We start from the raw sequence: 16,020 nt of genomic DNA, 5'->3' as shown, positions 1-16,020 counted from the left end.
CACCTCCAATCAACAGAGCACTGGTGCTTCCATTTGTAGGAGTCTACTTGGCAGTTAGTCTGTTGTAGCAATCAACTGGCTGATGTATTACACAAAACCAGATGATACATTCATGATACTACTGAGTATCCATTGGTAGTTTTCATTTGAAAACCTTTGTCATTTTTACTTCTCCAAATTTTTTTATTCATGTTTTCCAATTTTCTTCACAAACATACAGTATGTGTTAACTACTTTACCTTGATTTTGAAAATGACTAATTTAAAATTTTATATTCAGTAGTTGCACGAATCATCGAAACCTCGTAAAAAGAGACAAAGATAACCAATTTCTTACATTCAAGTTTGGAAAAACAGAAAATTCTTACAGTTACATAAAGGCTTCAATTCAAGTGAAGGAAATTTTTTATTGATAAAAAATTACTAATAAACCATAATATGGAAATTACAGAAAATAATTTCTGTATTAGTAAGTGATCACTATACCAAAGTTACATGACATAAGGGTTCCCTAAAAGAATAAAAATATTTGGGTACTTACATTAATAGGCCTCATTAAATTAGCACCCGAATTGTCAAAAGGGAACACTTTCAAAACAAGATGAGAACTAAGACATACAAAGTCAAGTTGCATAAAACTTGAATGCAATATCACTGACATTTTTTCCACAACATACGAAAGACCTGAATGGTACAGTAAGAAGGTTATTTATATGCTGCAGCTATAAAGTGATCAAGACAAATGGAAACCACTTGCATGTGAATTCTCTTAATGATGGTCAGCTTTGTTCAGTGTACATGAAAATTCATTTTTCTGGTCACTGGCTTAATCCAATTCTGTGCACCTAATTCCTTTTTAATGGTGAAGAAACCATGGTTTGTACAGTCACTCAAATCATACTCAAATTATTACATTCTGAAAGGCTGTGGCTTATATGTAAGTTATTTATGTATAGGAACTTTTTTAAAAATGGCACTAAACATCCTAACTAAACAAAGAAGGAAATTAACTGTAAGGGGTGAACTTTAAGTCCGTGTTGGAACTGAATCTGAAGAATCGATGTTGCCATTATAAAATCTTTACATCATCTTTTCCCTTTACAGAGTTGGATGTGAACTGACTTGACTCTCTCCATTCTCCTGTGCCTGAGATCCCTACATGTCTAGTCTTTACATAAACACTTTTTCCATGGTTTCCTGAGCCTGCCTACAGGTTTTAATGCTCGTACTTCCTTACCTACTGCTTTTCTGGCCAACCGTTCCTCATTTTCTAAATCTTATATTCTGGCTATATTCCAGCTGCTGGACATCACCTCTCTCCCACTTCTTCATTTGTAGTACAATCTTTCTACCACACTCTTGCCCTTCCAGTAATGGGATAACTTGATTAACCATTAGTTATCTGTATTGGGTAGTTTAACCAGACACTAATTTTAAATAACCTATGGCCAGCCACTAATAACTGATAGTCTAACTATCTCTTTCCATTTCATCCATGCAATCCCTGTTCACAGTCTACCATGTCCCCAAAGTAGCAGAAATGTTCTACCAAAGACCTGCCCCTCTACCATATCATAGCACAGTACATACTCCACTTCCCTCTATTTCCCCCTTTACTTGTCTATTATATTTTAGGTGTTATAAATCCCTTGTCCATACATACTTGGTAATTCTAAACATCTGTAACAACTGGTACACAGTACAGTCACCCCAATACCTTTCCTCACATGACACTTTCCTGATTTAACTTTTTTTCCTTTGCACCCTTGCCATTCTCCACTGCCGCTTTGCTTTTGCAGATTTTCAGTCCTTGCCTACATTCCACTCTTCAACCTTTAAGCATTACCACAACTTCATGATTCTACTCTTAACACTAGGTTACCTGCATATACCAGAGCCCAAGGGCTGGCATTTCTGCACTTTTGTGTAGCTTTCTTCATTCTTTACTATAATAAACACCAAAAGGGCTCATGGTTGATCCTTAATAACACCAGTATCTATCTCAAATTCTTCAGATATACCTGCCACTGCCTTTACTTTAGACCAATTATGTTCCTATTCTGTAGTTGCTTCACTGACTGCTTCTGTCACTGACCTCTGGCATGAAGCCAAACTGACAATTATGGATTTCAACTATTTTTCTCAGCATTTCATCCACCAGCATCTCCAAAATTTTAATGGCATTCCTAAATATCAAAACATCATACGAAATTAAATTTCCTACATTATTAATTATGAATTGTAGAATCCCTCTTGCATAAACTTATATTTACAAACACCACAGTTTAAAATGTTATCTTGACATTGAGTGCTTCGCGAACCACAACCAAGTGACCAGGAGACTGGAATATTTACAAGAATTCCCTAAACAACACAACTTTTTGTACTCCATATAAAAAATCTTGGACGAAAGCATAATTAAGTGTTTTCTAAATAAAATTACTCAATTCACAGGCGACAATTATAAGAGAAAATCTCTTTAAATCCCTAGCAAATCATTGCAAGATACTGCCTCACCAACTTCTTGGAGAAAAAGACAGGTTACATAGGTACTGTACAAGCAAAGGATGCCATACCACAGTACATGAATACCTAACTACCAACCAATCCCCATGGCTACAACTGCTCAACAATAATAAAGTGAAGTACTTGAATAACTAAAAGCCACTAACTTGACCTTTGAGTAAATGAATATAAAATAATTAGTAAAAATTAAGACATCTAATACAAAAGAACTAATATTGCCAGTAAAACTGGCAAAACCTAATTAAAAAAAAAAAAGTTAACATTGCACAAGTTGTGGCCATTGCACATAAACTGCTGTGAGTATGTACACAAATATCCACCATGCATTTGTATTTCAATATTCATCACTCATCCACTTCGTCCATTACCACAAACTACATGCTGCATTCTTTTGATAATCAACAGTACCAAGTATTGCATAATAAGTACAATATTCTTGACAATTTACTCTTTAAAATTTGATTAAGTATAACTGATAATAAAATTTATACCTAACCTCAAAGTTCAACAATTGGACATAAAGGTTCCCTTTCTCTTTTTGATTGAAAATATTTCTCAGTTCTGAAAAAACCTACCACCGCACATCACATATCAAGAACAGCCATATTCATTACCACTTGCTTCAACATCATTTACAGGTATTGGTAACTAAAAACTTGATGTAATTTGTAATAAATATATATCAATACTTGCTTATCAACCTAGTCAACAATATACCACATACAGCTTAAAAGATGCAACAAATACATGATAAAACCTGTACATTATCAACAAGAAATTATACAACCAACAGTCATTTGATTCTCAAAGTCATTTGCAAAATGAAAAAATTTCCTAGGAAACTATTTCCAGAAACTGTGTAGGCCCCTCCTAAATATTAACTTAAATACCAAACCCAACTAAATACATTCTGGTAACTAAGGCAGTTTCTACAGACATTCACAGATGAGGTTTGTCAAGTGTATCCAAATCAAGTATCATTAATAATAAATTGTTTAAACTCCCAATCAAGTAAAACTGATCATTACCTTTGAAGGTTGCTTAACCACATAAAACACTACTTGAGATCACCTTGGAATTCAATGTGGCCCCTTTTTTAGCATGGTACAATTAAGTAGATGATTAAGTCAGTGTCTCACAAATAGTGTACTTCAGGATTTTTTACTTTAAGGACTAAGTCATGGGTCCATTTACCAAATTAAAAACTTTAAGCTATTGCTTTCATCCATGTATCAACTTGAATATTGTGTTTTGTGAGATGGCCAACAGCAAATTTTCAGTTTATATAGCTGTAGAACTTAATGTGCATTTTGCCTCATCTAATTGTGAAAGTGATTGCAACTGTTTTAATATCACTAACTGTGGAACCTTGCTCTCAAAATCTCTCTAGTACAAGCTAATCATACTTTCATTGTACATAACTGCACATTAATGAATGAAGAGCTACATCATGCACTGCTATACATGGATGCCAACTGATCTCTCCTCAACAACAAAGATGCTTACATCGAGAGCAAAGTGATGTACATGCATGACTTCATTTTTCAAAAAAGTCCAGGAAGATATACAGTATATCAAATGATACAAAAAAAAAAAAGGGTCTGTGTGACACACACTTAAAATGTTACCACTTTGCCAAACCTAACCTACCTGAGTCTGTAAAATTACCTTCCACAGTATACTTGAACAATGAGGTATATTCTACATGTGGCATACCTACACAAAATAGGTGGCGTTTAAAATTCAGCTGTTTGCCAAAATCAGTTTCACAACATCCAGGTATTTGTTAAAACGTAAAAGGGCAACAGTATTTCAAATACTTCTTCAACATCACTAAGTCTGCCCAATCTGTTTTTTTTTTTTTATTTAGTTAACCTACAGAAATATAATCTTGTATATTTCACTGGTCTCAAACATAAAAAAAGAACTTCAAAAGAATATATAAAAATTAAAATATGCATATAGGAAAATGTGTTTTGATGACAGAAAAAAACATGCCACTTATTTCCATGACAATGGCATTTGACAAGAAGCTGAGAATCACAAGCAGTACACGCAAGACAAAATTCAACGTACATTTCAAACATCACTGGAAATTAAAATAAAAAAAATGCCCCTTAGTTATCAATTTGATAATTAGATCACAGATCTGTATACACCATTCCTCTTGAATTAGCAGTGATATGACTTTAAAACATTTCCTAACAGCATACCAACATAAACAACCCCAACCTTTCAAAACCACCTTTGATGAAATCAGCCACCTAGATTCCATTGTTTATGACATGGAATGCTAGGCCAAGGCCCCAGCTTATTTCATAACCATCAATCTTCTTATATAACTGCAAAAGAGAGAACACATACTTTATTAATAAAGTGCTTTATCACAAACTTAAACTAATAACTAGGCTCCTAGCTTATACCACTGGTCAAATGTGCGAATACAGTTAAAAATGTGTAATAGCATCGGAAAACTTTTTTTATAACAGAATATGTACTGTCCTGAAAAACTGGTGCCATGTCAAAAAAGGTCAACACTCCATGAAGAAATATACACAATATGCAAAAACTTTTACATCAGCCACTTGAATTTTCTTTGATAAAAATGTCTACCTTGCATAAATTAAATTATTCAGTACAAAGAAAATGTTCTGCATCCTCCTTTCATCAAATTTCCAAACCATCTCTAAATTTGAGAACTCATTTTCCAATCTCTTGATACCACATTTTTCCAACAACAACTCATTCATAAAACAATCTTACCCCATAATCTAGCCATAAATCTCAAGACATATTAGTACAATTATTTGCCTTTATTCTTTCTCCTTTTGAGATATTTTTATTTACCAGCTGTCTGGTTATCTCTCTAAATTTCACCCAAGCTGAAGGTATTCTCCAACTATTCTCTCAGCTCCCACTTCAAAGTCCAGCGTGTTCCTAAGCTAAACATGAATGCTCTGCCTCCCCTAAGACCTGCCTACCAGTCTTAATGGGTTCTAAACTCTCTTCTCCTTTTGCTCTTATAAAACATAATACATAATATTGAATTTCTCTTATCACATATATTTTTGTAATCCTGAGTGTCTCTTGTGACACCATCTATCACTTTGGTATACAGTCGATTTCCTCTCCAAACCTTTTACACTAAAGCCAAAAGGTTCTTTCTTGACTGAACTTCACCATAAGCTCCCAAGGACCCTCCTTTTTGCAACCCTTTTGCAGCTTCTTCCAATGCAATGATAAACAGCACATGCTTCAGTGCTGATCTTTACATTTGTCTCCAGTTCCCCAAATAAACATGCCAACATCTTCATTTGCGATCTAGTTCTATGGCAGAAAAACAAGTTTCTGATAGCCCATACCTTCATAATGGCCATTTAATTATTTGCCTAATGCCTTCCCAAGATCAACAAATATGTAGTTTACAATAATCTCTTTAGGGTGCCCTTGTCCTGTAACTGTCTCTGTTGTTGATCTCTGGCAAGACGTGGCATGAAGGCAAGCTGACAATTACCAATTTTAAAAGTTTTACCCTGCCTTTCTTTCAATGCTTTTTCCAATATTTTCACAGCAAAATCAAGTACGTAGCCTTGTTCCTCTGTAATTTCCACATTGCAGTGCATCAATTTTTCCTTTGTATACCATAACAGTATACTAAGTCTATTCCCATTCTCCTGGTTCCAACTCTTCCTTCATCAAATTTTGGTAGATTTTACTAGGTTCATGATGACTAGCTCTCCTGCTTCTTTTATTAAGACATGATTACTCCAAGTGGTCCCAGGACTTTTCCATTTTCCATCTTTCCAAGGGCCCTTTTATTCTCTCCAGCTGTTGTGCTATCTATTGGTCTTTCTATCCAGCCAATTCCCTATAGTTCATGTTCATTGTATTCATTAAGTAGATAAAGTATGCCTATATCATTCTAGTGCCTTTATGTTCCATTTTAACCTCCCCATTTTCATCTTTTATATATTTTGCCCCATTTACATCTTCCTCTGACACTTGACGATCCTAAATATTTTCTCTATTCCCTCCCTTAAGGTGCAATTCTGATTCAATTCCTCTCAACTTCTTTACCCTTGCCATCTTGCTTTTAGCCTCCCTCCTATTTCTCCTGTCTACATCTCTATCCTCTTCCCTGCCTGTCTTCTGCTATGGGTTGAAAGTTCTCTCTCTCTTCAATTGACCCCTTGTGAAACTTCCAACCACCAAGTCTCTCTCTATCTCTATATACATACCACTTCCTTGTCGGAGCACTGCAAACTTCTGCTGTCTTTTGTATGCCTTCTTCCAGCAGCTTCCACCAACCACTTTTTGATGATATACTTGCTGTCACTTTTCAACAATAGTCCTTCAGGACTCTCGTTTTTCGTTTTTAATGTTTTCATTTTTTTAACTGGGTCTTTTTGATCTACTTATCCCTCACTATCAAATTAGCTCTACTTTATTTAGCTATAATGAAGAAGTCGGGATTTCTCAATAATGAACACAGACCCAGAAATGCAACCAAACATGTTCAGTATTAACAGCTGAGGGTAATTTTCTTTACATGGAACTGAAGCATTTTGTGCCACACAAAAGAGCTAATCATAAGTTATGGGTTTGTGATGAAACAAGTTTACCTTATAATTAATGACAAACTAACAAGAAAGAAAAATAGTAGTGCCAACTGTACCTTAATTGTATTTTCACCCTTCAGGCCATAACCACTGGTGAGGAATGCTCCAATGTACGTGAGGTCTAAACATGCCATTGGCTGTTCAGCATTTGGAATATTACAAGCTGTTGAAGAAAGAAAAATCTTTATAAATAACCTCATGCTGCTTTTCTCTTCTCATATCACAGTAACATTCACAGATTACTGCCTAATTTGAATATGTAATTCTTTTGCAGTTAACTACAACATAACTTAAAAACTTACTTTGTACAGCAGCTTGCAGAAACTCTTGGACAGTGATGGTTCCACCATTGAAAGGATCTATAAAGAAAGAGCATGGTTGGAGATTAGTGATGGAAAGAAAAAATTTTTGTACAAAATATGATCCAGACAAACATGCAAAAGTAACAGTCTTGCCTTTCTATTAGTATGATAACTGGACAAATATTTGTTTCTCCCAAATTAAACTGATGTGCCAGAAAAAAACAATTGAAGTGCACACTGATTCAAACTTCCAATGCACATTATTACTAAGTAATTTTCATAAACAAATACATATGTTTCTGTGCAGCTTAACAATATGACAGACCTCTATAACAATTCTAATAAATATTTTGGGCTATTATTCCATATAACAGCAAGTAAGAGCTGTAATCATGAGAAGATGGCTACAGTACTTACCAATCAGCCCTCTTTCTGTTGCTCTGTCAAAGAAATAGCTGAAAGCTATGACATCTCTCGTTCTCAATTCTGAAGGAGCATGAACCTGCAACAATACCAAAAAATATTTCAATGAAATAATTTGCAATTATTTACCAACTTGAAAATAGGTGGTGATAACAGCAGTCTTACTGCAAAGGGTTATGATTTTACATAAAGATAACACCAAAATATATAAACACTGCATCACCTAGTGCATGAATTTCTCCACTGACAACTACAGGTATCACTCCTATGGGTGGCAGGAGTCCATAATGATTTCTTTTACAAGGTAATCAAATTAAATATAAGCTGTGCAAAATAAAAAAGTAGCATTAAAATCACTTACATTGTAAAAAGAATTCCTGAAAGCCAGCTCTTACAACAAATACCAAGATATATCCCCCCTAAAAATAACTATAAACCAGGATCATGTGAAGTACTGTACAAGCAATCTACAAAATATCACTGATATTACTTAATGACTGTGTATGTAAACAAATATTCAGAATTCCCATTTTCCAACAAAATTCGTTACCTTCCAAAAAGAACCACCATCATAACCTGGGGCATCTTCAAACCCATTCAAGATCATGGCAAATGAAAGCTACTGGCCAGCCATCACTGAAATCTGACCATTGTTAAGAAAGTTACATACAGTACGGTACGATTTTCTCAAATTTCAAGGGAGATCAAATTTAAACTAGTCCATATACAGTAGTTAACAGTGCTTCCACATTGGTAAAACTAACACTTCTAAATGTCTCACCAAGTACATAAAATAAACAAAAATGAACACGAGCTCTAGGTCACAGTTGTATAACTTTGAAAACAACTGAGCTTGATAACAGGCATGGGGAAGGTTTTAAGATTGTTCAGGATCGAAGTTTATAACACCCTCTTGTAACTTTGATAATTTGGGTGAAAGTACTTCAGAACTTGACAGGATTAGCAGTCTTGTCACTTGAAGGGAAGCCTAACATGGGAATGTACCAGAAGATTCAGTCACTATACAATTGTTTCTTCCACCCATCTTTTTTCTAATTATGATACTCATGTGTCTTCATGAAATGTATGCTAAGTATGCTACACCCCTATAGGGAAGAGGTTTCTGTCACCAGAAAATTACTTTCAGTTTTACTTAACAAAAATTAATGTGTTTTGCATAAGTTTTGTAACTTACACTGGCATTAAAGCAGACAAGATACAAACCATAATATTATTTCTGCAAAGAATGGAAACAAATTCTTTATTCAAATGATGTAGGTTCTTCTCTCATTATCAATGAAGGTAACATAACCCTAACCTTCTTTCTGACTACAGTATATGTACATTAGGAAAATACTGTAATTAAAGACTCTGAAACAATATGACAACTTGTAATAACACTCCTTCTATATACTGCCAATCATTTATATTGCAACTCAAGTTGGATACTGTATATGGTAAAGTGAGTTGTTCTGAAGTCCCCTGATGCAATATAGTGTGAATTTTAATCTCAAAACATATGGAATACAACACATCATGCCAATTACATGACTCTCCCTTGTAAATTTAAAAATTACCTGGCAACTTACCTGATCTTTTATAACTTCAACGCAAGTTTTGAGGCAGGTTGTATGATCTGCAACAGGACGGTTTTCACTCAGACGACCAGCCTGGCCTCTGATTTCTTGGTATTTGGCTTGCTCTGGACCTCTGATTATAAGAAAATGTTTGTGATAATTCTGCATGATCAATATTCTCATGACATTTAGAAACTACGTACTATGTGTGGCACATCAAATAATCAGTATGCAATGCATCATGAATGAAACTGCAAGACTAGCCATCAAACTTTTAATTTTAGCATACAAACTACATACAAGAAATAATTTTTTAACATTATTCAGGCTTCAACATAGTTCCAAGTTAACAATTATGACAGAAAAGAATATACTTTAGTACCTTAATAGGCTAAACTGTCCTGGTAAATAAAAATAATTCTACAAATAATACAGTTATTAGAATAATCACGGTAAATAAGTTATACAGAAACCTGAAAAGAACTTATAACTGATATATGAAATATATGTAAACAGAAGATAACTGAGGTTTATCTTTGTTTAAAAAAAATGACTTTCATCCACAAACCCATATTCATAATTAGCCCACATACGTAGTCCTTAAATACCCACAAACATTAAAAAGCTTACATGAGCCTGGTTCCACAATAACTAACTGCTTCATTTTTCACACAGCTCACTGGATTCACAAGATTTTAACCAATTGTTCTAAGATTTCCAAAAGCATTTATTCATTCCTGAAAGATTTCAAGATTGTCTAAAGCATTTATTTCACCTTATCACCTTTGGATTATGCAACAAATTATTAAGACAACTATAAACTGACTACAGGGATTTTGCTATCATTCAGGATGATAGTAGAAAAGGATAATTATTTCAAGTAATTTTTCTTCAATTTTGAGAGGATGACACTACCTGTACATCAGAGAGTGGTAGTGTTATTTTGTTTTTTGCACTAAGTTACCAAAGTAATGGCCTAACTTCAGGCCAGGCCTTATAAATATACATTTAGGATTATTTTTTTAAGTTAGAGCACAGAAGCGTAAAGTCTGTGCTTTTCCTAACTCACATTTTTGCTATGTTTAGGCAGTTTAATATTTTATCACAATTTGCTTTTGCCTTGGTATTAACAAGCTGGTGGTGTCAAATGAATGAATTACCAACTAAAGCAACATATGGAGGTGGCTCATTAAAAGCAGCGACACTGACTAGGGACTGCTTAGAAGCAGCAGCTGCAGCCTGGATCAAGGTTACTTATGTAAATTCATGTGATAATTTTAAACTGTATTTGCTGTGAATTTCATCACATTTCTCATATATCCTAAATAATTAATGTCAACGTGGTTCAGTACCACTTTAATAGATTTACTCTCTTTTGCTTTTGGTTGCGCATGGATTCAGACAATAGGGTGACTGTGAGTGGATCATAAGGTGACTTGACTAGTAAACTTTTTTGGTATCTCTGCATGGATTCAGACAATAAGGTGACTGTGAGTTGACCATAAGGTGACTTGACTAGTGAACTATTTTGGTATTCAAGTTTTAGGCCATGCTGCAATGCACATGTCAAGGGTTCCTGGGCAATGCATACAGCTTGTTTGTCATAAATGAACAACAGCCTGTACCTTCCCCTGATTAACAAAAGCCTGTGGTGCCTGGGGACACTCAGACTACAGATGTGAAGTAATCATGAATAAAGGACTGGAAAGAAAAAATCAGTTTCGTTTCTAAAAAATTAGAAATCCGCAGCTGTCATACACAGTAAATAATACTCACAAAATAAAAAGCTAGGGTAATAATTACCTTACTGTGTATGTGTTGCCACCGTAATTCCACTGATGATCTATAATGGGGTTAATGCAAGGAGAACGGATAATTCCATCTTCTCCTCGATGCTTAAGGAGCACAGCCTGACGGGCAGCCATGAGTCCCAAACCGAGATAGCTGTGAAAAAAAATCCTATTTCAACCCTACTATGCAGATTAACAATACAAAACAACAGTGACTACATAACACATCAACCCTACTTTGCTTTTCTTCAAGACTTCCCAAAATACTAGTGCCTAAAAAAAGGCAAATTTATTTAACATCAAATTATCTGTTTTCCTCAGTACAACTTAGAGCAGAACTTTTTATTGCAATATCAGCATGAAACAAAGGCACAGGTTAGATGTTAGAGAAATATTATGTATACTTCACTACCTATGTGTATAGAGCTTCAGTTCCCGATGAAGCAGAGAGATAGAGGTGAGGTAATCTTCTGGAGTGCTCATCAATGTGTCACTCTCTACAGGGACAAATGTAATCTGAGTAGAACCACCTCCCAAGTCAAGAGCCACTAAGGTTTCCTTGGCATCACCACCTACACGATCTGAAAGAACAAAAAAACCACACCACTGAGTCAAAACACAAACGAACTGAAAAACACTAATGAACTAAAATATACATATAATCACATTACATAATAATACCACTCTTACAGGATGCACTTTCCAGAACTTAATATTCAAAAAACCATATGCTTTACAGAATACTAACATATGTAGCAAAATTTATCTCTGAATCATCTGAATCACTAACACCCACCATACATACAAAAAATGGACTGCTAACTCTATCTGCATATATAATCAGATGAGACATTGCCATACTATGTAAGGATAAGAGAATTCATCTTAAGGGGAGCGTTGACTCGAAAAATCAAAATTTTCTGAGATATTTTATATATGGCATCATACATATCCTGACTATCTTCTCAGAAAGTTTTATTAAAAAATTCTAGTTTAGGAGTTATAAACAAAAACAGTAACCCTATCATAGAAAAATTACATTTTTCGTATAATGTAATGATAATGTCAGTATATCGGTAAATTTCCTTTTAGCTATGAAATAATAATATCTAAATGCGTTATATGGCAACCCTGTGGACCTAGTACGCATCAGCTAAAGCCAGAATCCGCAGGGCAGGCAGTGACGTCAGACAGTCAGTCAGTAGCAGCTCAGAGCTTGACTAAGTAAGACGCCTGGCTGCCCAACCTGAGCCGTGTTTTGACACTTTCATCTAGCTTCATTTAAGCGAAATATTACTTTGCAAGTCTATTGTTATATATTTTGGCTTTTCAAATATGTCATAAAAACATCAAACTGTGTAACAGCAAGCAAATAAATACACAGAGAAGCAAAAATATCAATATCTCAAAACTAAAGTTATCAACATTCAAACTGCATCTCCTCCATAACGAATGCACCGATCTCAATGAAACAAAAAGCAAATGAAAGCTAAATAAACTGTCTACAAACAAATAGACAGTTTTTTTCATTTTGTCCCTCAAAAATTTTTGGGGAATTTTTTTCCAAAAAATCAATCGAAGTTTTTTCAAAAACGAAAAATATTCATAAAAAAAAAGAAAAAAAACTGAAAAAACGCTCCCTTACTTTGTTCTAATATATAATATCTGTCTACCACGTAAATTTGAGCTCTTAGTTTGCAAAGTTATGGAGGAGATGCATTTTGAAAAATTTTTGGGGGTGGGGTTACCAGCTAATGGGGCGGAAGACAAAAATTATGGTTACAGTCCTTTGCCTATACAAAAATAAACCCAGGCACAAAATTTGAAACTGATTCATTAAAAACATGGGAGTTATTAGCGAAAAACGATTTTATCAAACACTCCTCATATCGTTATAAAACTTTGAAGGCCGATATCTCAAAACTAAAGTTATCGACATTCAAACTGCATCTCTCCATAACGAATGCACCATCTCAATGAAACAAAAGCAAATGAAAGCTAAATAAATTGTCTACAAACAAAGAGAGAGTTTTTTTCATTTTGTCCTCGAAAATTTTGAAATTTTTTTCCAAAAAATCAATCAAGTTTTTCAAAAACGAAAAATATTCATTAAAAAAAAAGAAACAAAAATTGAAAAAATGCTCTCTTACTTTGTTCTAATATATAATATCTGTCTACCACGTAAATTTGAGCTCTTAGTTTGCAGAAGTTATGGAGGAGATGCATTTTGAAAAATTTTTGCCATAATGGGGGCGGAAGATGAAAATTATGGTTACAGTCCTTTGCCCTATACAAAAAATAAACCCAGGCACAAAATTTGAAACTGATTCATTAAAAACACGGGAGTTATTAGAAAAACGATTTTATCAAACGCTCCCCCTTAAAATGTAAAAGGTATTATCATCATACAAAAAAATATGACAGGAAACTCAAAGAGAAAAATTATTTTCCCCTCTTTCCTCTTCTCCTTGTATACATCTCTATCCTCTTCCCTGCCTGTATTCCAACAAACCTTGAAAATTCTCTTCATCTTTTCAACTGCCATTTGTACATCATTTTACCTCACTCCTTATCGTGTGTCACACTACAGTACATACTGTTACTGCTGCCTTCCATAATGCCTTCTTTTTCTTGATGTCATATTTTTTTATCATACTAAGGTTTACGCACTTCTTGAATAATAATTTTGGAGAATATTACGGTTACCTAAATAATTGATTGCTTTTTCTTTTCAGCACTAAAATGAGAGTAAAAACATCCAATAAGTGCCTTGAACACAAACTCCAAGAACCTACCCATAAGATAATTAACAGTAAACCAGGAGAAAATTCCTTCATCTCGACCATCCATTATACCAACAGAGTTGTCCGTAGTGTGGAATCCCGATCCACCCAGTAGTTTTCGAACCTGAAAGGAGTTTTTTAAACTTTTGTAAAAATCAAATTAATTTTGAAATAAAATAATCATTTCCAAGCACTGCAATATCAGCCTCACAAATCCCAAACATTCCATTCCAGAATTAAAATAAAGTCACCTGCTAGTGGAGGATATACAGTGTATCAATTCTGTGACTTGTTTTCACTGATTTGAGTGTGTGGGGAGTACGCAAAATTTTACGAAGACTTCACTAAACTGACGATTCTTTTACAAACTACAACTCATTTTTGTGATTGTTAGTGATTACCTTCTGATTTGGCAAAATTTAGGATGAATTTATTGCTAAACTGGCTATCATTTAGTAAAATGCTATGTTATGTAAAAGATCAAGGGTCTGGCGTTATAATTAGATGACAAATAAAGCACAGATAAAAGAGTATGACTTCGTAAATAAATGTACCTATTTTAATTTCATACATGTGATGCACTATACATTCAAACATACAATACACTTCATCCATTCTTTTTAAATACATCTGCCCACACATCTACACTTGTCTTACATAAAAAATATCTTTAATTTTAGTCACAGGGTACAATGGTCTTAACATGAACATCTAGTAAAAACAAAAAAATAAAGTCTGAAATGTGAATACAATAGAATATACAATTTAGGCCAAAGACCAAGTGCTGGGACCTATGAGGTCATTCAGTGCTGAAACAGAAATTGACAACAAAAAGGTAAGAAAGGTGTAACAGGAGGAAAACCTCGCAGTTACACAATGAATCACTTGTTAGGAGAGGGTGGAAAGTAAGATGGAAAAAAAGAGAATATGAATGGAGGTACAGTAAAAGGAATCAAAGCGGGTACTACTTACTTCTTGCAACAATGCCTCTGCCTTTTCTTCTGGCAACAACCGAAGTCCAGCAGTTGCTTTTAGCACCAAAGGTGTGGATGACCAGTGTTCTTGCGGTATTCGACCTTTCGCTAGTTCAAGGAGTGGAATCAACGACTTAGCACCCTGAAATTAATCGGATACCTTGAAATTCTTACCCTGATGTTCCCAAAATCAAGATCTTGACTGCTTTTAAGCTGGACAACACTAAAATTAGATTCTAAAAGGTTACTAAAATTCCCTGTTCAATGAAATGTCTGGTATGCTAAACATTACTTGGGCATTATTATCAAGTAATTTAACAAGACAATAAAATTTTAAAATCCAGAGTCTCATAGTGTAGTACAATTAGTGTGGTACATCCCTATAACAATGCCTGCATTAAAGCATAAATGTGCTATTTCATACTTGAAAAAGCTGAAATTAGTTTTGAATTAGTACTTTAGTTAAAACTAACAGGTAACACATGGGAATACTGTACATACAAACTTTCAGACGACTGGAACCCCCTGTGAATCACTTCCAAGGAATTACTACACATTTCAACCTGAACACAAACTTAAAAGAGGCTTACACAACAACTGTCATTTTAAAAAATATTACAAAAAATATAAACAAACTTTATTATGATATTTTTAAAAGCTGTTTAACCAGACAACACACTGTCCCATAGGGATGTACTTAGATGAACCAAGTATCTGAACAAGAGAAGCTTAAAAGTAATTGGACAGGAGAGTAAGAATGGACAAAAATAAAGGTTTCTAATTGAGGTACAACAGGGGCAAAGCAGTTAGTGGTCAAAGGGAGATTGTAAACCAATTTATATGACATACTGATATACATTCTAGAAAGTATGTATGTGATGTCTGTTGAAATCTGGATATATATAATGCTAGGGGGAAATTATACAAGATTCGTGACTACAAAGCAATTATATTCTGTTTGGGCAGGAAAATTACTGTTGTAAAAGACACTTTACATGTCCAGAAAACTGAAAACTACAAATATTCT

The 16,020-nt window shown here is 34.3% G+C and overlaps 1 protein-coding gene across 6 annotated transcripts in view; it reads right to left on the bottom strand.

Moving 5' to 3' along the window:
* Window positions 1–386: 386 nt before the first annotated feature.
* The window catches only part of LOC136837069 (ectonucleoside triphosphate diphosphohydrolase 5-like), a 47,736-nt gene continuing 32,102 nt past the window's right edge, over window positions 387–16,020 (bottom strand). For all 6 annotated transcript variants that reach the window (XM_067101672.1, XM_067101671.1, XM_067101670.1 and 3 more), the window contains 9 exons: window positions 14,992–15,135; window positions 14,032–14,143; window positions 11,649–11,817; window positions 11,250–11,390; window positions 9,459–9,579; window positions 7,864–7,948; window positions 7,447–7,503; window positions 7,201–7,307; window positions 387–4,867 (listed from right to left, as the gene is read on the bottom strand). In XM_067101672.1, the coding sequence (XP_066957773.1) occupies window positions 4,790–4,867; window positions 7,201–7,307; window positions 7,447–7,503; window positions 7,864–7,948; window positions 9,459–9,579; window positions 11,250–11,390; window positions 11,649–11,817; window positions 14,032–14,143; window positions 14,992–15,135 (1,014 nt within the window). In that variant the 3' untranslated portion in view covers window positions 387–4,789. The remainder of the gene's footprint in view (window positions 4,868–7,200; window positions 7,308–7,446; window positions 7,504–7,863; window positions 7,949–9,458; window positions 9,580–11,249; window positions 11,391–11,648; window positions 11,818–14,031; window positions 14,144–14,991; window positions 15,136–16,020) is intronic.

The sequence above is a fragment of the Macrobrachium rosenbergii genome, chromosome 57 (assembly GCF_040412425.1).
Source record: "Macrobrachium rosenbergii isolate ZJJX-2024 chromosome 57, ASM4041242v1, whole genome shotgun sequence".
Taxonomy (NCBI): domain Eukaryota; kingdom Metazoa; phylum Arthropoda; class Malacostraca; order Decapoda; family Palaemonidae; genus Macrobrachium; species Macrobrachium rosenbergii.
Note: the sequence above shows the minus strand (reverse complement) of the source record. Positions and strands in the feature narration are given on the sequence as shown.